This window comes from Xiphias gladius, chromosome 6, assembly GCF_016859285.1.
Source record: "Xiphias gladius isolate SHS-SW01 ecotype Sanya breed wild chromosome 6, ASM1685928v1, whole genome shotgun sequence".
Classification (NCBI taxonomy): domain Eukaryota; kingdom Metazoa; phylum Chordata; class Actinopteri; order Istiophoriformes; family Xiphiidae; genus Xiphias; species Xiphias gladius.
Genome location: NC_053405.1, coordinates 21,494,054 through 21,518,196, shown reverse-complemented (window position 1 = coordinate 21,518,196; position 24,143 = coordinate 21,494,054). Strand labels below are relative to the sequence as shown.

General features: G+C 40.1%; 3 protein-coding genes across 4 annotated transcripts in view; all 3 read right to left on the bottom strand.

The window, feature by feature from the left end:
* Nucleotides 1–52: 52 nt before the first annotated feature.
* march2 (membrane-associated ring finger (C3HC4) 2) lies at nt 53–9,020 on the bottom strand. Of its 2 annotated transcripts, none has more exons than XM_040128348.1 (5): nt 8,699–9,020; nt 4,773–5,069; nt 4,133–4,337; nt 3,633–3,842; nt 53–3,508 (listed from the first exon to the last, which is right to left on the bottom strand). In XM_040128348.1, exons 2-5 carry the CDS (start codon nt 4,952–4,954, stop codon nt 3,350–3,352), a joined length of 756 nt encoding a protein of 251 aa, XP_039984282.1. In that variant the 5' UTR covers nt 4,955–5,069; nt 8,699–9,020; the 3' UTR covers nt 53–3,349. The 2 variants fall into 2 exon arrangements, with proteins under 2 accessions (XP_039984282.1, XP_039984283.1); XM_040128349.1 differs by having other exon boundaries at nt 4,142–4,337; nt 8,699–9,019.
* A 157-nt stretch (nt 9,021–9,177) lies between these two features.
* On the bottom strand, nt 9,178–13,845 carry LOC120790991 (ras-related protein Rab-11B-like). The gene is made up of 5 exons (XM_040129053.1): nt 13,685–13,845; nt 12,236–12,431; nt 11,931–12,124; nt 11,642–11,722; nt 9,178–11,538 (listed from the first exon to the last, which is right to left on the bottom strand). The coding sequence occupies exons 1-5, from the start codon at nt 13,722–13,724 to the stop codon at nt 11,393–11,395; spliced, it is 657 nt and encodes a 218-aa protein (XP_039984987.1). The 5' UTR covers nt 13,725–13,845; the 3' UTR covers nt 9,178–11,392.
* A 2,946-nt stretch (nt 13,846–16,791) lies between these two features.
* The window catches only part of pip5k1ca (phosphatidylinositol-4-phosphate 5-kinase, type I, gamma a), a 45,969-nt gene continuing 38,617 nt past the window's right edge, over nt 16,792–24,143 (bottom strand). The window contains exon 17 of the mRNA XM_040127680.1: nt 16,792–18,422. Within this exon, the coding sequence (XP_039983614.1) occupies nt 18,420–18,422 (3 nt within the window). The 3' untranslated portion in view covers nt 16,792–18,419. The remainder of the gene's footprint in view (nt 18,423–24,143) is intronic.

The following is a 24,143-nucleotide window of genomic DNA, read 5'->3' as shown; positions in this document are numbered from 1 at the left end:
CAGCTATCTAAACAAGAAGAAAAGAAATCACCCTATTAATGTTCACTCAAAATTTATCATCATTTTTTATTTGCTTTGCAATCAATTCTTGGCTGATTGCAGGTACCAGGATTTTGGCGAAGACATCTTTCTTTTTTTCCACAGCACACCATAAACAACATAGTATTTAAAAATGTGAATACTGAAGAATTGCAACAAATGATACATATCAACATACCCACCCTACAAAAAAGACGTGGAGTTAAAAGGTTACAAAAATGTTACGTAATGTACCACAACATAAGTAATAATCTACATGTTTATTTGTGTAGTAAAGACAATGATTTAAAATCCCTTTCCGGGTTCGAATTGTGGGATCTATATAAAGTAGCTGTACTGTTACAGTTAATGTGTAATGAAACTTAAAAACTCTTTGGGAGGATCTGTTTCATGTAGCTCTAATAACTAACTTGGATAGGCACGTAGCTAAAGAAGGAGCACAGCTGCATAATTTGCGGGCAACTTTGTATTGTACTTAAAATACAGAAAACAAACAATCTGCATTTATCAGTTGTTTCTTGTTTTCAAGCAGTTTTGAACTGGGACTCTTCTTTGCTTCACATAGATCCCAATTTTTAGAGTAAAGCCTCGTTCATGAAAAACAGTAAACACATGGAGGATCAAGTGACTCATAAGCTTGTAACGCAGACAAGCCCCCCCGGGTGCATCGCAGTATTGCAGGATATAATCCTTTGTTCTTAGATCAGTTAAAAACAAACAAACAATTAACTGGGGCAGTATGTGGGACAATCCACCAGTTTAAGTTAAATATTGTTCAAGCCTGATTGTTATAAAGTAAATATGTATATATTTTAAATTAAAAGGCATTATCGACACAATTGTGAGTAAAATCCAGACTCTGGGCTTTTTTGGGCTCTGTACAACATAAATAGTGTACTGTACATGTTTACACTGAATCAAAACTGAATGTGTCCACAAAATGGATCCATCTAATAGAAAATTAATGAAAAGCACATAAGAAGAACAAAGTATGATCATCAAAATAAAACATTAAGCGACAAAGCTATAAATGTCACTCCAATGAATAGAGAAGAACAGAATCCAAAAGCAAATGATTGTTATTTTGGAATTAAAATTTAGATTATAATTATAAAATTAATAATAAACAATCAGTGTGATCATCATTAGACTAATTTAAAGCTTGGCCCATTTCTCTCAATGCCACCTGTGTGGTATAATAAAGGTATACTTTTAAAATTGCATCTCGAAGAATTGCACACCTATAAATGAAACAAAAAATTGGAAGATATACACAATAATACTGAATTCCATGTTGCATGACCCCTAAAAGGATAACAGTGTTGTATTGTTAAAGCTAAAGTGTTTGAGTCTAAGGCCTTCATCAGGGCCATACAGTGACTTGTCTTGGTTTTAACATTGTTCTCGTTACTACAAGTGTTGCTGGGGTTTTCATCTTCGAGCTTCTCAACCTTTGGTTAACCCACAGTGGGTTCAAGTGGCAGTTAACCGTCTCCTCATAACCCAAATTAAATGGAATGGAGAAATAAGCTATGTTCAAAAGTGGACCACGTTATGACATGGAAATCAAGAAACCAGGCAGCTTCTCTGGTCTGTGGTTTTCTGCCTCTCAAAGCAAAGAACATCATCTCTGACTGCTCGATTAACGGCCACTATACGCAACTGGATTATAAACTGCACCCAACTATATAGGAGAGAGAGAAGTGGATTCTCGCTACTCTCCCAAACTGCTAACACAGCCAGTACCTTGCTGATTCTGGTCGGTAACATCACAATGTAATGAGGGAAAGTTGGCATCCCCAAAAAAGGTGTCATCCATCAAATGGACTTGGAAGCGAATGTGAGCATCTAGTGGCCTGCTTGAAAGAATATACAAAACAAAGCTAAAGTCAGATTTGGCCTTAGTGGCGCTCGCATAATGTATCCACCATGAAAGTCATTGTTGGCAGGTTAAGTTTATGTTAGATGTTAGAAATGTTAGAAAAATCCCCTCCTGAGAAACTATGTTTAACCATGACTTGAACAATAAAAAATTGCAAGAAGTTTCTATATCCCTGATTGTTGTGATCATGGAAACTAGACACATATAGCAATCGGTATTGTTTTAAAACACAAAATAGAAACAAAACAAATGGCTAATAATTAAGTACTTCACCAGGCCATTAAAAAGGATGTTTTAGTACACTGTCCCAGTTACCAAACAATGCTGGTGGATATGTTCATCTAAAAGCCATTTTGATGGGAGTTTTTCGATAGATCTATTTAAATATAAAGATCTACTCGTTAAGTGCTGATAATACAAGAACCTCTATGAGGACACTGTTAGAACCTACTTCAGTAGAAATAGTTAATCTGTTCATTTTTTAGTGGTTTAAAAAACGAGGTTTACAATACACTAACAGTAAAAGAAATCCCCAAAAATGATTAACAGTGGCTGCATGCATGACTGTGCATGTTAGTAGAGGTCTCTTCGTGTACTGGGACGACCTCAATGTCCACAGTGTTTTATTGCACAATCTCTGCTTTTACTAATGTTATGCTGCCATCTGTTCTTGGATGAGATGTAAAAACAGATGCAGAAAAAACACTGAAAGACGTCCAGTAGGCTTGTGCTAAACATAGAAAGTTTGATCTCTGACAGCATACTGGCATCTGGATTGTGAAATTCAAATACATCAAAAGATCTAAGCTTTTCATTAACTGCTCGAAATAGCTCCTCAATGGGCAGTGCTGTGCAGAGAAGACAAGGCCTAAGTAGGTAAGTGCATGCCCAGATATGACATGTATCTAGCAGTTTGCACGCTTTCATCATTGCAGCACAACTCTTTGCACTCATCAGTGGACCATCCATGGGTTATCGAAAACCAAGCAGAACAACCATTTGAACATTTCACAGTCCACTAAACAAGTTAGTTTGGTCCATCCCTTACTTTACTTTCTCTGTTAGCTATTGTTATTATCTCATCCTAGATGATGAGACTGTGTCTATGTCTCTGTAAATGTCTCTGCTCATTTTCATGTGCTGTTCCATTCTTCAGTGCCTTTGCATAAGCTTGGTCAAAACCCAGCGTGACGACAGTCAGACTCCATTTAAATGTGCTCAGTTCTGCACCCGCCCAAGGACAGGTTTTTTTTTTTCTTTTAAATGCAATGTGGAAAAAAAATTACCGATAGGACGGAGAAAAAATGGAAAAAAGCAACAAAAAAGCCCAGAAGTGCTTCTTTAAAGTCTTGCTGGCAGGCATGATGCACTGAAAATCAGCCCCCACACACAAAAGACACTGTTATCATCCACCATCTCCATCTGGTCTCATACTATACTTTCATTGGCAGGCTTCTTCATCAGTTTAGTGGAGAGCAAAGAATGCTGGGAAGAGTTAGACTCCTTGGCTTCAGGAATGAGCAGACGTACTTTCTGATTTGTTCTTCTCCACTCAGAGTAAAGCTGACAGTGGTAGCGGAAAGATACCTGCAGAGATGACCAGGCAGGAGAAGAGGGAGATAGGACATTCATTATTTACATCTTTAAAGCATTTCAGATAAGCTATCCACTTAAAAACGGCTGCATTACAGTAATGTGAATTCATTTTTACCAGGGTCCAGAGAACATAGATGGTGAAGAGGGCGATGGTGAGGGCTATGAGGCCCACGGCCTGCAGCCAGCTCCCCAGCTGAAGATGGTCCTGTGCACCCCTCAGGCACAGCCAGCCTGAAATGGCTGCTAGGGGCGTGATAAACAGGAAGCATACCATGTCACAGAACAGCGTCCTCTTCTCATTGCGAGGGCCGGGGTCCCGCAGCCACTGTGGGATAAGAAGTAGACAGAAAAATAGAGAAGAGGGAGAATATATATAAAGGAAAGAGAGGCATGGGAGAGGTTGAAAGAAGGTGGAAGAAAGGGAGAAACAGATCCTAAGTCATTCAAGAACAGAAACGACTCATTATGATAAAACATCAAGCAAGAAGATGAGAAGAAAAAAAAAAAGCTACTTCATGTTTACGTATGCACAATCATTCACACACAACAGCCCAGTCAATGACAATAAAAAGGTCAAGAAGAAAGATTGATGCAGACAAGGCAAAGGGCATTGACCTTTGTTACCTCTGTGAGAGGCCTTGGTCGGCGCTCGATGCTGAACTCTGTGTGGCAGAGCTCACAGTAGCTGGTGTTGGAAGACGACAGCCACTTCTCCAAGCAGCTCTTGTGAACCGCGCCCAGGGTGCCCGTGCAGTCACAAGGGGACAGGAGACCCTCACTGTTGCCTCCTTCATGGCAAATACGACAGATGGGACCATCACTGTGACAAAATTTGAAAAAATATTTAAAAAAATCATTGTGTAGTGAAACTAATTTATGATCTCATTACTGATTACAGGAGCTTACATCTTACATCTTAAAAACTGCACTAAATGCAGAAACTTCAAAAATTGATCAAATACACATGAAGATCAGAGGACAAATGCCTTGAGAATAAATAGGTTTTGAGATGAGATTTCAAAAACACTAGAATAGAAAAGAGCCATTGTCAATTTTATAACTAATATCGGTGCTTTCCAACTACAGTACGACAAGTCAAAATGTCTGCTCCAAAAAGGCCCACATTACGAATCAAGAAGGCAGTTACGCCACTGTGAGGTGCCTGTCCTGGACATTTTTTTTTTTGATGTTAACCACACAGGACTGTAAAAAATCCATCGTCTGCCTTGAGAAGATGAGTGTAACTCAGCCTAACCTTTGTGTGCCCATGGGTTTGAGCACAGAGGACAGCAACCGTCCATCTATGGCTGTAACCTGGGTGACGTAGAGCGCCTGGCACCCGTCACCACTTGCTTCCTCCACGCTCTTCCAAATCCCCGTGCTGCTGGCGCAGTCACACAGAGAGCCGGGCAGGTGGCAACACCCGCCTGTCGTCATGGTTGCGGTGACACTGGCCGTAGGGATGGAGGGGAGGGTGTGAAGGGTCAGAATAGAGGGATGAAGGAGGGAGCAGAAAGCTGAAACTCTTCCACAGGTTGGGAATGGTAAGTTTCTACAAACAGAGAAAGGAGAGACAGATTGAGAATTAATGGCTTTTGTCATGTAAACAATATCTGTGGAGTAAAACTGTGCTTTTATTCATGTACTGCACTTAATGAGAGTTTTTTTTTTTTTTTTTTTTTTAGGTATGTTGGCTTAAGTATTTCCATTTTATGCTACTTTGTACTTCTACTCCACTACATTTCAGAGCCATGTGTTGTACTACACTTATTTTACAGCTTTAGTCACTACCTACTTTGCAGATTCAGATTAATAGAAATATAATCAACAAATAAATTATGATGCATTATTGTAGCTCAAGCTACACAGTAGTGTATGAAGTCATTAAAATTAGCCTCTACCAACTGCATTAATTATTATAATCCAATAATAACATAACATATGTATACCAATAACATAACATATTGAAATTAAATGGGCCTTTCTGCGTAGTGAGTACTTTCACTTTTGGTACTTTAAGTACATTTTTATACAATTACTGATGTACTTGAGTAAAAATTTGAATGCAGGACTTGTAACAGCGTATTTTTACACTCAGGTATTGCCACTTTATGTAAAACAAACAAAATAAAACAAAACAAAAAAACAACCCAATTTACGTAAAATAATATTTGGATCTGTCCTCGAGGCTGCGTTACAGCTAAGTGTAAGAGTATTCTCCTTAGCTGTTCAACATGAGTGGAATTCAATACCATACAAAGCCATAATAGTACTGCTGCAGTTGTATTATCAGCAGTATTGTGAACATATTATGATTTTTTTAGAATTACGGTTTTGTATATACAGTCTAGTTCTAGCTACACTTGGCTTTATGTTATGACGTAATTTATCTGAAAGTTTGCTTCATGCACCAATAATTTCCTGCCATGTGAGAATAACTGAAATTATCCTCACAGGCAATTTGTCATTTAAAAGACAGCTGTATTTTTGGAGGAGGGCCAGTTTGCCCAAAGCATCTGCTAATCCCTTATAGAGGCAAGTGCAATCGTCTGTGACAGTGAGTGTGATGTGCAACAGACTGATAAACAGCTGTCTCCCCTCAGATAACACCTCACTCACGATAAGAGAACTAAAGAGAGAGCTGAATTTTCTACAGCTTGTAGTTTATGTCTTGCTGTCTGAAAAATTGTCTTATTCTGTACACAGAAAGAGCAATTACAAATGGATATTTCTAAGTGTAATGTTTTTTTTATTTTGATGAGGCAATAAATACAACAGGATTATTAACACGAGAAACAAATTCCAAAAAGTAGCCTGTGTCTGATACTGTATATGTGAAGTTATTCCTTGGAAGTATTTCTTTTGAATGTTGGACACTGTAGTTACTGCTTTACTTTTATGGAAATAATGAGCCACTCATACTAGTGTATTGGTCCGGGGTAAGTAATGGGTTGTTGTTGTTCACATCAGGCCTGGCTCTCCAACTGTAGCTCTGTACACGTCGCTGCATTACACCAGTCCATATATAATCCTTTGTACTCAACACTGTTGTTGTTGTGTTGTTTTTAAACAGAAGATTTAACATGGCAGATGGTGCAGAAATTCTTGTGTTAATTTATAGGATTTTGTGTTTTTATCTCCTTATGAATAAATAATACAGGAATTTACACTCTATAATCATTTTAAAACCTCGCTGTGATAATGAGTAGTGGTAATTACAGGTGCTGAACAAAATAACAACATCTTATTCGATCCATGAAAACGGACCTGCGATAATTTGATTATTATAACATTTCTGCTTATTCTAATCATATGGTAATATTCTATAATGTTTACCTTGCTGAATATTAGTTTTAGCCACTGGAATGATCCAATATCCAAATGGTTAATAATTTCAACCTGTCTGCCATTAACTATGGTGCTGTCTACCTACAGCTGTTACATTAGCTGTTAGTGACAGATTCCAAATATCATATGAACCTGCTCAGATCTTGGCTGTAAAGTCCAGAATCAACAGAGCCATACGATAAAAAGCTCTGTGAGACAGGATGTCCAGCAGTGCACACGTTTAACTTTGTTATACAGGTCTCCGGTCAGATGATCGGAGACCTGTATAACAAAGTTAAGCCAAAGGGCCTTTGGTTTAACTTTGTTATACAGGTCTCCGGTCAGATGATATCTTAACCCATTGAAATCCAGTGTTGGAAAGTAATTAAGTACATTTCCTCAAGTACTGTACTTTAGTACAATTTTGAGGTACCTGTATTTTACTTGAGTATTTCCATTTTCTGCCATTTTATACTTTATACCACTCCACTACATTTATTTGTCAGCTTTAGATACTAGTTACTTTTAAGATGAAGAGTTTACACAATGGATAATATAACAAGCTTTTAAAATACAACACATTGTTAACCAGTGGTTTCCAACCTTATTGGCCTCAAAGAACTTAACAGCTTCACCAAACACTGATTTTTCCCTCTGAACTTCTCACTTGGTTTCATTTCAATAAATGTTCAAACGATCCAATATCTCACCAAAAATCAAGGCTTAGAGAAAAAATTCCAAAAACAGAAAACAGATTTGCGTATCAGAATTTTGTTTTTTCTTCTTTCCTCTCCCAACCCCTATCTGGTGTCCCTGTAAATAAAACTGTCTATAAATTTGATCAAACCAGCTCCACCTCAAGCAGCTACAACAGTTACTTGCTGCTTATACACTGATAGCTTGGTATTAATCATCTAATGATGCCACATATAACAATATAAGAGTCATGGGGACTAAACCAGTACTTTTATCCTTTGATACTTTGACTACATTATACTAATAATACGTATGTACTTTTACTTAAGTAGGATTTTTCATGCAAGACTTTTACTTGTAATGGTGTATTTTAACGTTGCAGTATTGGTACTTTTACTAAAGTAAAGGCTACTTCTTCCACCACTTTTTTAAACCAATGGCAAACTGTTACAGTATCACTTCATGGAGGCGCGATTAAGAGGAACAATCCCTGACTCATAAAAACAAAAGGGTAGGCCCAAAACTGAGACAACAACAAAATCGAAGTAACTGTTTTCTGGGTCCTTTACACCCAGGAATGTATGTAAATACAGAAATAAAACATGCTAATGTAATTTCAGATCTAATCAGCTGAGAAACTTAAATTCCATTATACTTGTGAGCGAGTGAATGTAACTGTAGCCTTTGAAAATAGTGACGGACATGCATCATTTCACAGCTTCTGTAACATTATGCCATGAAACAGCTACCTAGCTAACAAACTAAGGTCATTTTCCTTTTCATTCCGACTCAAAGCAGCTAACGTTACCGGTGCAGCCAGATGTTACGGCTTTGATCCAGACTATAGTCTGGAGCAGCGACTGTTGCAACATGACAACATCGCAATATGCTACAATTGCGTGGCGGCATAAAGTTGGTGTGTATATCAGTGTAACATATTTAGGACGTAAGCACCGGCTATCCACGTTCTCTCTATTGGCCATTTTGTTATCAATGTGAACTTGCTGTCTATTTTCAATGCCCAGAAAATAAAGGTGGTCAGTCGGTGCCCGTCACAGCTGTGTTGTCTGCTAGCTACCAGCTGTCAGCGGCTACAGTGAGCTGTTAGCCGTCCGCTGCTGTGAAGATAAAAACTAAAAACTAAAAACGTCTACTCACCCCGTTTCGTCGTCTTAGTGATATTTTACGGCGACAGGCATCACAGCCCTAATATCCCCGCATTTCCTTCTCGTTTCATGCTTGGCTGTGTGTGTGAATTGACAGCTTCTGGTCAAAGAGCAGTGCTGCCAGCTGGCTAATGATATGTGCTGTTCAGCCCTGTGCTAGCTAGCGGCTCTCCACCGATAACACACAGCGGGCCAGACTTCCGCTTTCCACGGGCTTTAAATACACCCTTACAGCTCATCATCAGCTGTCTGCATCTGTGGTGAAAACAGGAACACAGGCCAGAGGAGTGTCAAACAAAGTCCGGACGAGTCCAAATGGGATTGTGAATAACAAGAGCCTGGCAAAGGGAGGGGCGCTCACCGAAATCATCCCCCGCGCAACACGGCCAGGAGAAATGAACAGACCAAAGCCATATGATGTCAACACTGCATTTAAAAAAATTCAAGAGAATTTACTAGCTTTAACCAGGGAGTCTCACTTTATTAAAGTTAGTTTTCAGCACACATTGTTGGGTCGGACTTTTTCCACACAGTATTTTATTGTACAGAACTGGAAAAAGCAGGTCATACAACCGCATTGTGAATATTCATTACTGATTATGGTTAACAACATTTGTGTAGCCAAAAAATATGTAATTGACCATATTAGTTTGAAGAACCAATTTACATTATTATTATTTATTTATTTTTTACAAAGTTTTACATAATTAACCCATCATTTATTAAAATTAAGTAGTCCTAAGATGCATTCATGTTGACAATGTTTGAATGAGAATGAAGAATTCTGAAACCAAAAATCCAATACCTTCAGGAGCCTGCCCTCGGTGCATAAGGGTAATGAAGTGTAAGATGGTGTAAAACCACATGGTTTCATCTTCTGTAAGAGTGCCTAGCTATCATACCTTTAGATTTGTGAAGGGGGCCTGTCAGGTGAGGCTGCATGCACTGTGTGCAAACAGCTCCACTGACACTATGGCCTCCCATCAGTTGAGACCCAAATTGCTCAACAACAGTTGCAGACACAGCATTAAGTCATGGGCACACGGACTTATTTTTATCCAAAAATAAGTCTATCCGCTACATGGTCATGGGAATTAGGTTTATGTACGCTTCAATATTTTCTGTGTAATGGAAAAGTAGGAAACCAAGTTTATGTTCGCTGACTTAACAAATATTGTTAAATATCACAAGAGACTTAATGTACCGAATCAGTCACATGTGAAAGCATTTCTGCCAGGTGGGTTAGAATTAGCATTCCAGTCAACCATATCAGCAATTTGCATTTCTGATTTTCAGTTCCATTTTCACAGTTAACAACTTTCTGGCTTGAGTGAAAGTGTCTTCAAACTGAAAATGTTCTCAGATTACACACATCTTTATCCATTCCCCTTTAGCAGATACCACATTCAAATGACAGCTGCTTAGGTACATGACAGGAAACTGCTTTAAAAACAAAAAACGCACAACATATAGTGAATTTTGTTCTTTGCAGCCAACACTGTTTCCCTAACAAGCAACAGGAATATGTTGTTTAATAAAGATGTTGTGTGTGTTTAAAAATATATGGTGATTATTTTTCCCACTGAAATTTTTGGACATAAGTGCATGAAAGAGTTTCCTTTTAAGACAGCCTGATGAAAGAGAGTTTGACCTGAGTCAACTCAAGCAAGGAAGTAGACACTAGGCGTGTTCCAGGCTGATACTATCATTTCACAATAAATCACTCATCACAATTTATAACAATACTTTTGCTATATAGCATTACACATTTTTCCCCAAATCATCTGGTTTGCCAAATGATCTGATATCTTAGCAGCCTTGAACACGCTTCAATTAGGAAACCTCACACTAATATCGATTGCATCTGTCACCTTTGGTATCTTTGTGCACTAACACACACACACACACACACACACACACACACACACACACACACACACACACACACACACACACACACACACACACACACACACACACACACACACACACACACACACACACACACACACACACACTCATACATGCAGACAAAAATAAAAACACTTCATTTGTTTCACACTTGCCCATATTAAGACAGTCAGACAGTCACAGCCAGTCTGGTCCCTGGCTCATGCTAATTTAATGCCACAGTGGGCACGGGGCTCAGAGAGGAAAATCAAAATAAGAGAGGCAACCAGAAACTCCAGAGTATGCATCAATACTCCAAACTACTGATACATTACCTTCTTCTCATTCCCTCTTCTACACCCATATTGCATGCTGAGAAAAAGGGGCAAGTAGAAAACATTTGGAGCACTGAAACAGGCCCACGGATCCCTCACCGTTCCTTTGACAGGAGTGGGTCAATAGGACCATAAAGGCCAGTTAATTAAAAAGAAAGTGTTGTTTACTACAGCTTTGAGATCAGTCTCATAATAGCAAACACTTCCTCCCTCTCAAGGCTACTATGAGGCCATAAAGTAATACAGACACAAGCTCTTCTGAAATCAGAGGAAGACAAATAAACAAGGAAAATCAAAGAAGAAACCAGCAAAAAAGGAATGTCAGCTACAAGAGTCTTGGATCAGGGACATCTGAACCAATGAGGGTATCATGTTGACAGCAGCATGACAGCTGAAGTAAAGCAGAGAAGAAGAGAGGAAGGACTGACAGTAAGTCAAACAGGAAGGTAAAAATACAAGTATCACAGGCTTTGACAGCAGGGGACCTTGTTGCCCCGCTGCCCATCCATGGTTGGGGGGACGCTTATGTCCACTACATTGTTGCCTGGAGAATCATCATGTGCAGATCTGTCCGATATTTGCTTCTGAGATACAATACGGTAGATTTCTGTGAGAGAAAACAGTGACAGCTCAGTAAAATTAGGAGTCACACAGTCTTGAAGATTTCTGATGAGCTGCACATTGTATTTAACAATTATCACTTTTCCTACCTGTTAAAATGTTCTTAAAGGCTTCTTCTACATTAGTCGAGTCCAAGGCTGAGGTTTCAATAAATGAGAGAGTGTTCTTTTCTGAGGATGAGATAATGAAAAATTAAAAAAATTTAAATGTTAACAAGAGACAGCTGGGATAATAGCCTTCAAAGTTCATGTCATATTCTTCAAATAAGTGGTTTGTGTAACTGAAGAGTGTTTTTTTTGTTTGGTTTTAACAGAATTCTCCTTTAATTACACAACTCTATTTTTAGTGCAGTGTTGTTTACCCAGTGGTAACACATACCTGCAAAGGCTCGAGCCTCATCAGTGGGCACTGCCCTGAGGTGGCGGAGGTCGCTCTTGTTTCCAACCAGCATGATGACGATGTTGTTGTCAGCGTGGTCCCTCAGCTCCTTCAGCCAGCGCTCAACGTTCTCGTACGTCAGGTGCTTGGCAATGTCGTAAACCAGGAGGGCCCCGACTGCACCCCGGTAATACCTGGTGACAGCATGAAACCAGATGAGTACATCAACTTTATTGTTTCCCCCCCCGGGACAATATTTGCGCCAATACACACTTTATTTACGCAAATAAAAAACACAAACTCACGCTGAGGTGATTGCTCTGTAGCGCTCCTGTCCAGCTGTGTCCCAAATTTGAGCCTTTATCGTCTTGCCGTCCACCTGGATGCTGCGGGTGGCAAACTCCACCCCGATGGTGCTCTTGCTCTCCAGGTTGAACTCATTTCTTGTGAAACGAGACAGCAGGTTACTCTTCCCCACTCCGGAGTCTCCGATTAGAACAACTACAACCAAAATACACACCCAACAAAAACATTACAACGGCAGCTTTGCTGTCAGTCTGAAAAATTGTAACGGATGAGTGAAGAGTGATCATGGTGGGGCTGAGTTTACAGACTTCCCATCCGAACTACATTTGTAGCTTACAAATGAAAAAATATACACATAGTGCAGTACAGTGCAAATTTAGCACTTGAGAAGTTACAGCAAGGTCCTAGTTTTAGTTCAGGTCCTATTCACAGACTTCACTTTTTTCTGGTTGACATTGCATTGAAGCAATGGCCCTCACTTCCCATCATGCTTAAGGATCCACTGATTAATTGGATAAATACATTGTTTGATCACTGTTTCATAATGTAACAGTTACGTTTTCTTAGTATACAAATAGTTTGTTACGTTTTACATTGTGGTTTGAGTGTGTAATTGCCTTTGTTGTGCGGATTTAAGTTTTAACTGTTACTCTTCTTTACCACTGTGAATAATAACGTCTCTCCCGTATTGCTGATCAATAAAAAGGGTTGACAACATCAGAGCCTGCTTCTTTTTTTCTTATCCCAGCTGCTCACCACGACGCTGTGGTTCATATACCTACCAACATCTTCTGTTTATGATTTGTATGAAATCAATTTCTCACAAGGATTAATGACGATCTCTATCTATCTATATATCTATCTATCAGCACTGTGAAAAATATACTGATTAAAGGTGAAAAGTAAGTGATCAGCACCACAACAGAGAAATCAGGGAGCGGTTGTGTCCGTCGTTTGACAACTTAGCCGAGTAGCCTTAGCTTTTATAACGCTCAAAGTAAACCAGTTTTAATATATGGCGTCTGTCAGAGAGCAGCTATTGATTATCTTTTAGTTTCAAATGCAGGTCGTCTCAAGTGATGGTTTTTAACGAGGCCACTTAGCTTCATGTTAGCATGCTAGCTACTTATATAGCCGCTAAATCACCAGCGTTGAATGCCACCACTGGACTCGCTGGTTGGTTTGCGAGGATAAAGTGTAACACTACTGAGGAGGAATTGTTCTAGCTTTTCACACCGCTGGATGCACATGTAACAGGTAGTGTTGGCTACAGAGTTAGCTCTACAGTCAGCACCTATTATGTTATCGTTTACCACTGTGCTACTAGCAGAGCTAACTCTAGCATTAACGGTGGCTTAGTTGACTTCCTCAGTTCCCCCTGCTGTCATCGAACGGTTACAAAGAGGAAGAACGCACTGTCATTCGTCCACCTTTAAAGAAGAAATTACCTTTGAACAAGTAGTCGTATTCATCATCGCGGGTTCCCATTTTACAGGGGTAGTTTTTGTACTTTTGAAGTACTTTGCTACAGACAAAAACAACAACAAACAATAACAACAACCCTCTCCACCGGCAGCTAGTAGGCACCGCCTTCAAGGAAGGGAACGAGCATGTGAGTTTAGGAATGTCGATCTGGACCAATTGGGAAATTTATCGTATTGACTGACAAATAGATTAACCAATCATCTGCTTCCTTTGAAAACTCATCATGCACAGCAGAGACCACGGTGAGGCAGTGCACTCTTTGTTCCCCAAACTTTGACGCCCTACATCTTCTTGCAAATTGAGCAACATCCATCTGATACATGCACATTATGGAGTACGCAGACTGTTTCACAATGTTAACCGAATGGAGAGAACACCACGATCAGTATATTTATTTTACGATCTACTATATATTTATAATACGACCTTTTTTATATTTTACGCAGTGGTACAATATATCCAATCTCAGAAAAAAAAGTTACGGTATTACTTTTGAAATGCGGATCATCTACATCCAACTAAATGTAAAAGGCCTATTTTAAAATAAATACAATAGGCCATACTATGCCAATTGGGCTTTCTCAGTGGATATACAAACCAAGGAACATAGATGGACATACTTACACGTTCTATATATTTTTACATGCCATCTGAGACTGTTGATGTGACAATATTCTGTAATTCCTTCAATGACAGGGAAAATTGGATGTGATATTTTTCTTCTGGGGTCTTCAGGGTGGCCTCAAGTGATCAGACCTTCCCGGCATTCTTCTTTTGCATCTGCAGAGTCACTCCCGTCCACAGACACACTCTGCACGTATTCGGACAATGATGTCAAGTTGTTGGTGAATCCACCGGTCCAACACTTTGGTGGGACGGGGAAGATATCTCAACAGCTACAGGCCAGATTTCCATGAATGATTTGTTATCAGTTTTGTGATTCTCTTGCCGCTAATGTAGCACCACCATCAGGCTCAAATTTTCAAAATCTAATAGCCAGATTGCCATGTTTATAATATCCCACAATACTAACAAGGAAGAAAAGATTTTGCCCTGCATAGAGCCTTAAAGCATTCGGACTTGGATTAATTTGGCAAAAACCTATTTCCTTCAGGAGCTGTTTAGTTGAACTGAAGACACACAAACTACAAAGTGGAAAATACGACAGAGAAAATGTTATCGCATTCAGCAAAAAGTGTGCTGATTAATGATGGTGAAACATGTAATATGTATCATTGAGCTTATAAAACTTGAGTTAAAGGGTCAAAAAGGTCACTGCTGCAAATGGCTCATTTCCATTTCAGACTCGATGTTTGATTATTTCAGAGAGAAATAAAAATATAACACGACATTATCTCCACGGACAATTCATAGAACTGCTTTATTTTGTATTCATTCTGATTGAGTCCAAACACACACACATACAGCCATCTATTTATCCTCACATATAAATAGATGAATATACACACATATACATAAATACACATTTCTGATATGCATATTCATTTTGAAATCATGCTATGTCTCTTTAAAGGACTCTCCCTATTGGATGAGGGCACACCGCGATTTGAAAACACGTACACAACACAGCTGAACAGTTGGAAGAATCCCTATTGATTTGCATGTACAGTTAAACCCACAAATCTTTCCATTTTGGATGTCTTACAAAGAAACAGCTGTGGTTTATAGACCATAAATATACAGCAGCTGCATCTCCGTAAACACAGAAACAGAATATGATACAGTAAATTATGTAGATTGCGATCATTTCTTGCCTAGCAGCAAAAATAAAACCAAATAAAAATAATATTCTCCGATTCAAATGGAAAATATATTTGTATATCTTTATATATGTATTTATAGTTTTATGTACACATTTGTCAGGAGCACAACTATGAGAAAGAAAATAAATAGAACAGCACAGGTGAAAAAAATATAAACGATAGGCCTACATGTTAAATTTCTCAATAAGGCAATTAAAATGAACTCAAAAGCTAGACTGTACAAAATATTGCTGCTATGGTCTCCATCTGATGAACAACAGCAAACCGATTACAACTGGCAACTGCACATCAAGAGAATGAACTGACTTCTATTTTACAATGTCTGACAGTGATGTGTCCTCCCTTACACACAAACACACACAGAAAAATACCAACCAACTGAAGAAACTGTTTGTAAAGTTAGACTAAAAAAACTGTTTGTCAAACTTTAACTCAAGCCTTAGTTGAGAGTTCTAAGACGTCAGCCACAGAGAGACTACAGTAAACACTAACACTAACACCAACACACACACACACACACACACACACACGCACACACGCACACACACACACTTGATAACCCTAAATTAAATGTGGTCTAAATATCAGTTTGTGTGAGCAGAGCAAAAGTAGGATAACGTGATGTTATGTTTATTTGGCCTCTATCAATAGTTCATCTTCAGGTCCTCTTTATAAGTGCAAACAACATTCACCCCATTAACAAACTGCTGTGTCTCACCAAGTCATCATTGTAACGTACTGTGTTCATTCAATATACAGATAACAGGTACGATATTGACTGCAAATACTACAACTGATGCTCTACATCTACAAACATTTGAAATGTCCAGTCAATGGATTTCTTATTGTGAGGAAGTGAGGGCGACCAGATACAGGAAATGTCACTGATATGCTTATTATTCTTCCACCAAAACACAAATAAAAGAAAAAACATCAAATTCTACTGTTACAAATGATTTATGTGCGTCTGACCAAAAATAGGGCAACTCTGGAAGACATTGTAATGATGCGAGGATTACTGTAATGACTGACAATGTCTGCTGCCATAAGTGTTGTAATTAATGCTTTCTGTTTTGAGGGGAAGAGTCATAAGCCTCAGTCGTTTCCACAACAGCTGTAGTGAAAAAAGTAGTAACACTGAATTCAAACGACAAACGTGATGTAAAAACAAACTGGGAAACTACTAAAAAGCTGCAGTTATGAAATTATCAAAACAAAATTTAGAGTTCTTTGGATGCAAATTGAAAAAAAAAACCACAAAAACAAAATCAGCATTATAAAGTTAAAAGTACCAGAAACAGTGGAGATTAGAATAAAATACGAACAGACAAAATAAATTAAAGTTCACAGTAGTAAAACAGCTGAGGAAACATTCATAAAAAAACAAATGCTGCAAAAAACATTTGATAGAAATTATAAATTATTATGCTATGAATTGAACAACTTCTAATCACTGTATGTATTCACAAAATTACATCTTTTAATTCTTCCATCTATAAACTAAACTGCATATTTTCACTACTGGAAATGTGAGGATGACATATGTCTACGTGTTCTGTTTTGATTGGTCAAACGATGGTTATCATTGCAACTCCAGTTCTAGAAGCACAAGCACAGCCCTCCAACACCAGAGGCTTGACCACTCACTCCTCAGTGAGCGCACCGAAATCTGCATGTGGCTTAGTGTAAATAAAGGCAGTACCAAGGAGCGTTGGTGGGCTTATCCTGATTGGTCGAACCAGTACATGCAGATTTTAGTAGAGCTGTGAGGTGGGAGGAGCTTCTTCACAAAGTCCTGGCTCCAGAAGTTAAAGCCCCATTCACTTTCTTCACTGGCAATGTAAAGCGACTCACAGTGGGAGCGCTTCCACGACTTAGATAGACATGACACTTTTCTGCTTGAATCATCAGTACAAAATATGAACAACTGTGTTAGAAAGTAACAGGTTCTTTCATAAAAAGTCACAGGTACAAGTTAGTGTACATAGAAATGTTAAAATGAGAAGTTAGGTGTGAGTCCCAATTACTGAGCTAAAAATTATGTTACATACACTTCTAACGGTAATGTGCGCCATAAGATTATGGGGTCAACAAAACAACCAATACAATCTAAATTTTAAATTAATTCATTTTCAGATTCTGGATTAATGGTGGATGAATTCAGCAACTATGTGTTTTGTTGAGAACCGCAATAACAAACTGTTTTGAATTTGACACAGCTCTAATCTGCACCTGACTGTCTTCGCTTTCATGAGGCAGCAGAGGCCCATGTAGTATTGTCGTATTTAGAACCGTCCGACATGTGAAACTGATGGAAAAGAACCTGATTTCTCAGAAACAAAGTTTGTATAATTAAAACTAAAGGCCGTAACACAGACACACTGGGTTGTCATGTTATCCCAGAGGCTCCCATGTTTCTATGTGTGAGTAATAAAGATATCATAAAAAGAAAAATTTGAATTGGGAATTCAGAGTGGGTAACCAGTGGCTCCCCTTACTTCACAACTCTATGTGCCGCTCTGCGGAGTGAGTGGGAAAGGCAGTTTAGAGCTTGTTGGAGGGCTGTGCTTGTGTGAAACAGAATGTACAGTAAGTTACCACTGTCTTTTTCATGTATGTCAAACTTATAAGACAGCCTTATACGCACTATATCACACATACACATAATCATTGAATTGATATAATTTTCATTTGTTAAGGGTGAAAGGCAGGGATGGTAGGAAATCAGTGATGTCATCACTGTCAGGACCCCCCCGGTGTTCAGTCACTTGTTCCCTTGGTGTGTTCAGTTTCTTTATGCATGTTTAAAATCGTGGTTCAGAAAGAGATCCTGCAGCTACCGCTGAGGTCTGGACTTCAGACCCATGAGTCCTCTCCGCTGAGACGTTCGCTCCTCTCTGCCAGACAAAGGGGTTTACTGTTGGAGATACACAGAGCGAATGTATTAGGCAGCGGGTCCGCTTCACACACACACACACACACACACACACACACACACACACACACACACACACACACACACACACACACACACACACACACACACATTGATTTCCACAGGGTGTACAATGTGTATCTTCTCATGTTTTATTTGCTAATGACAAAGATAAAAACCAAACCGGCTAATCCAAGTGCGTTTGTAAAAGGAAGTGCAAAAAGGGTAACAGAATGGGTAGGGCAATGAGAAATCTCATACACATATTAAACACCCCTGCACTCCTGAAACAAGGAAAAGTGAAGATGTACAGTAATCATGTATCACACATTAAAGTGATAACAGGGTGAATTTTTGACGCAGGCTGCAGTTTGTGTACACTGTGGGCTACAGCAGTCTGATTGAGGCAACTTTGAGTCTGCTCGCATTGACCCCACATCTTATAAAGATTTAGTGGAATATCTTGGACCAACTAATGCTGTAAAATGATGATGTTGTGAACCAGCATGAAATATTTTAACTGATCTGTATTTGCTAAATTATTCCAACGCTAAGCACAGAGGCAGAGAGGCAGATAGCTCTGTCTCGGGTGAGAACATTTGATTTGTACTTTGACACTGAAAATAAACTCATGACATATAAACTCTCAGAGTAACCTCAAAAGACCAAAAAAAACACAAAATCAATGTATTATTAGACTGAAAAAAATCATGTACATCGCTAAACCTGAAGAAAACAATTGGGAAATGTTTGATAAGCATGTTCTGCAAAATGTGACTCCTCTGTAGGTTTAATGTACACATTCTAATTGTGAACACTTAGCAGCATGAACTGTGGGAGTCTGGTGATGCATGAGTGTAATGGCTTCACACAGGCCGATACGGTAACATGGTTTAGTAAACTCTGAGCAGCCTGTTGTTGGAGGGACGCAGGATGGCTGGCTGTGGACTAAATGGTCATGCAGGCAGCCACTGACCATTTCCACCCACTCATCAATGAGGAATGAATGCTGTAATGTAGAGATGGGGTTGTGGACACAGACCAAGCCTACTCTTGGAATAGCAATAGACTTTGGGACCTGAGAAGCTTTGTCTACATTTACTGTAGAAGCTGCTTACACAGGATAAAGTTACAACTCATCCTTTCCATCTTTGTTAACACGGATGAACAATCACCACCAAACACAACATGGCCTAGGACTGATTTTATTCCTCGTCCAAGGGATTTTCCCTGTACTGTATATTTTAGTCCGATGCTTCTCACTTACTGTCTCTCTTTCCCAATCCCCATCTGGCAGGGTCTTAGACTCTGAGCCATAGTGTAGCGGAGAGTACACCCAGGTCCTGTCCTCTGGAGGCTGTTTTTACACACCCACCACAGCAGAGGGAGCCAGAGGGACAGAGGAAAGGCCAGAGGCACAGAGACAAGCAGCAGGGGCAGGCAGGAGAGAAAGACACAGGAGATCACAGGAGAAGAGAGGACAAGACAGGAAATGAAAATTAGGGATGCATAAAGGTGGAAATGTTGCTGAGACACATTGGAAAGTGTGAATATTGAGCAAATGTTAAAAGTCTTTAAAGGGATGTGTTAATCCTTCCAGCAGTTAGCAGACTTGAACACAGATGTAAATATTGGCAAATAACTGGCTGTGCTGATAAAGAGGAGTGCTGTATGATAGATGAATATGATGGGTCTTACTGACGTGTGTTTGAATCATGTGTCTTAGTGTCTTGCCCCATTTGGACTAGCTCCTGGGATGCAAAGTGAAGTGTACAGGGCGAGGGATGAGTCGCTGCATCAGCCAAACAGGGAGGATGAGGAGTGGGAATTAGGAGGTTGGAATGGGAAGAAAGCCAGGATGCCAGGACAGTCAGACACAGAAAGCATCCTCTGTCAAAGCTAAACACAAGAACAGGATGGTTTTTTCCCCCCTTTCCGACAGGCAAAAGTGCTCTTTCCATAGTTCTAGTATTACAAGCTGTCTCTGACAGTCTCTGAAAGCTGCGGTAGGTTCCTTGTCACTGTAGGTACCAGCCCTTTAAGAGAGGGAAGCAGGCAGACACACACACACACACACACACACACACACACACACACACACACACAGCTCAGCACGTGTGCAAAGAGGGGTGACGCAGGCTGTCAGTGAGTGAGAAAACAAACGAGTAAAATAAAGACAGACATTGTCAAGTGAGAGGCTTCCTGTCTTTTGTTTAACCACCTCCCATAATTCATTGTCTTTGCTTTTTATTGTTCTTTAGTTTCAACACAATCACAAAAATACCTGCACTGGATAAAACATGCAAATTATGACAAGCTGCGGCTCTATGGCACACTCTTAAATCTTGTTTCCTCTAAACACTGTAATCATATGTTTCATTAAACAAACAAGCACTGTACACAGGACTAATCTAGCCTAATACCAGGACACCAACCACTTATCCTACCATCTCTCTTCTCACTTACTGGCCAAATGGACTGGCATTTCCTCCTCTGTCGGAGAGGAGAGACCACCCAGGTCCTCCCATCAGGAAACTGACAACAGGGGAACATGACACAGGACACAAACAAAAAGAGATATGACAAACAGAGATGAGGAAGAGAGGAGTGGGGTAAGGTGAAATAACACAATGAAAAAGGGAAACATGCTGAGCGGAAAATGGAAAAGATTGTTCTGGATTTGAGTAACCCAGCAGAGGATGAGTCAGTAGTAACAGATAGATTCACAAGTCTGGGAGCCACTCCGTTTCCAACCCCCCCCCCTTCCACACGACACGCTACGATCTCACCGCTTTCATTATGACTCATGATGACAATCTCAGGACTGAGAACTAGAGACCATCTTTCGATTGGATCACACCACTGTCGCCACGTTGACGTTCCAACCCTTGAGTATTCAGTAGTCATTACTGCATTACTGACAGGATCCCACTGAAGGATGGTCCCTAGTTTTGCCTGATGTCTTAGAGAAACGAATATGGGCCAGGGGCGTAAAGTGGGGGGCCAATGGCCCCTTCCCTACTTCTGGCTCCCTTGTTCGCACCACACTCATCTTCGATCTCAGCCTTCATTTTGATCTCAACTACACACGTGACTTTGACTGTGTCTTCACATGGTTGCGATGCTATCGTGGTGACAAAATCTGTCAACACATACCAAATTACTCAAAACCACATCCTCCTGTCTCCAGGGCTACATTTTGCCACATGCACGCGCGCACACACGCACGCACACACACACACACACACACACACACACACACACACACACACACACACACACACACACACACACACACACACACACACACACACACACACACACACACAGATTCATAAGGTGAAAACTATTGTAATACCAGCCCTGCTGGGGAGGGAGGGCATGGAAAGGGTAAAGAAAGAACGAGAAGTGGAGAGGAAATATTCAGCACTAGATGGAACATGGGAAGGTGAGAATTATGTAAGAGTTGGGAGAAAATGAGAGAGCAGAGCAGAGGAGGCTGGAGGTGAAAAAGTGAAGATGAAAGAGAAAAACAATCAGATGTGGTAGAGTACAGAGATGAAGGAGAGCAGAACGGGAATCATGAGAAGTGAATGTGGAGGCTGTTGATAGTAGCTGAATAATGCAGACACGAGCCACTCTGAGGAACATGTGAAGTGACTGTACTCTCACTCACTCACGCGCTTCTGTCTTTGTGAGGACTCTCCTTTACATAATACATTCCCAAGCCCCTTACCTTAACCTAAAACTAATTCTAACCTGAACCCTAAAACCAAGTCTTTACCCTCAAACAGCCGCACACGCAGTTGCACGCGCGCGCACACACACACACACACACACACACACACACACACACACACACACACACACACACACACACACACACACACACACACACACACACGCACGCACAAACAGACACCTGTCTCTTGAGTACCTTCAGTCTCACAGCTAAAGGATACTCTGTTTTCCTTGAGGAGCAACACAACTCAAATGCTGCCATATCTTGTATCCAAATTCAAACAGATTTCCTGCCGCTTTTTTCCATACATATTGTATAATTCAAAGCCGTAGAAAACACGGTCCTTAGGGGTAGTGTAAACATAAACAAACCAAACCCAATGATAAAACAAAAAAAAAGCCACTGAAGACAATGAATACAATGGAACTCGGTCTTCAGTGAGTTTTTGCAGTATTGGTGCCATTTTCTTTTTGTGGTTGCTCTTTACTACAACTGTAATAGATTTAAATGTGCAAGCAACAATTATGTAAGCAATGGATTTTTGTCTGAGAAAATATTTCCACCGCTCCACAATACACAATAATAAAGATTTTAACTCGCTAAGAAGTTGAAACTCCTGTAAAAATGAGAAACAATTTTCAGTATTATAGGAGCAATAGCACTGAAATTTCTGTCCATGGGCTCTTGCTTTTCTCCGTGAGTGGTGTGTACCAACACAACTGAGCAGAAACCGGATTTGTGTGGGAAGCTAGGAAGGAGAAGTGATGACGATGACAGTGATGATGATGACAGAGATATACCAGAAACAAACAAGGAGCGCAAAGGATTATCAAATAACTAGTTGGCTGACTGAGCTGCTATATGACCAAACGGAGTAATGTGGTAGAGATGCTGAGAGGTTAATTGTACCTGTCCATATCCCATATCCAAGATATGCCTGGTTTTCACACTTGTGACTGCACGGCCTGCAGTGTGTTCATGTTTAGTTATACTTCAGGACGTGCGCAATGTTACTTCGCCTCATGCAGCGCTACAGACGCCCTGCTGCTGTGTACAGAGAGAGTATCTCCTCCTTTTGAAGCATGAACGGGGCGTCAGCCGGAGCCGGTCAGCTGAGAGGGCTGTTAAGTAACTCAAGGAGCTAATTGACTAAGCTGTTGGCCATTTGGATTTCTCATGCCACATTAGAAGGTGTTTGATTCTTGACAGGGGACACCCAGCAGGAGTGTAGCCAGGTGGGAACATTTCTATCTGTAACTGTGATCAGTGGCTCGACTCTCCAAGCTCCACCTGACACTCATACATTCATTCATAGGTGTGCTTTTGGGCATATTTACACCTGCCAACACAGCACTCTCTCATGGCAGCCAGCTGATTGTATTAGGATGCTCCTGTGGACTGAACACACGCAAACTGCAAAAGCTTTAGTTGTTATTTATACAGAATGTCAGTGTGTCTGCAGCTTTGTTGAAGATCATATTAGACAGGAACAGCAAAGCAATGGTGCACATGCTATTGTCACTCTACAAACACTCTAAACCAGATTGCACACTCCAATACACTGTGTTTAAAGGAATAGTTTGGTAAATGTGCTTATTAGCCTCTTGCTGAGAGTTGGATGAGAAGATTGATACCACTCTCATGTCTCTAAATATGAAGCTACAGCAAGCAGCCGGTTAGCTTAGCTTAGCGTAAAGATTGGAAGTAGCTACTGATCTTCCCATTTAACTCCCAGCAAGAAGCATACTTTAAGCAATTTCCCAAAATGTCAAACGTGTCCTTTATCTGAATGCACCACACACGTCAAGCAATAACTGCAAACGCTTGTACTCCCATACCAGCCTGAGTCTCCACCTTCTTTCTGTGGTCCTTGTGTCAACGCCTCTGTAGGAGAGCATCATACAGCTCAGTCCAGTGACTTTACAACCATTAATACACTGACCCTGACCTTGAAATGGTTT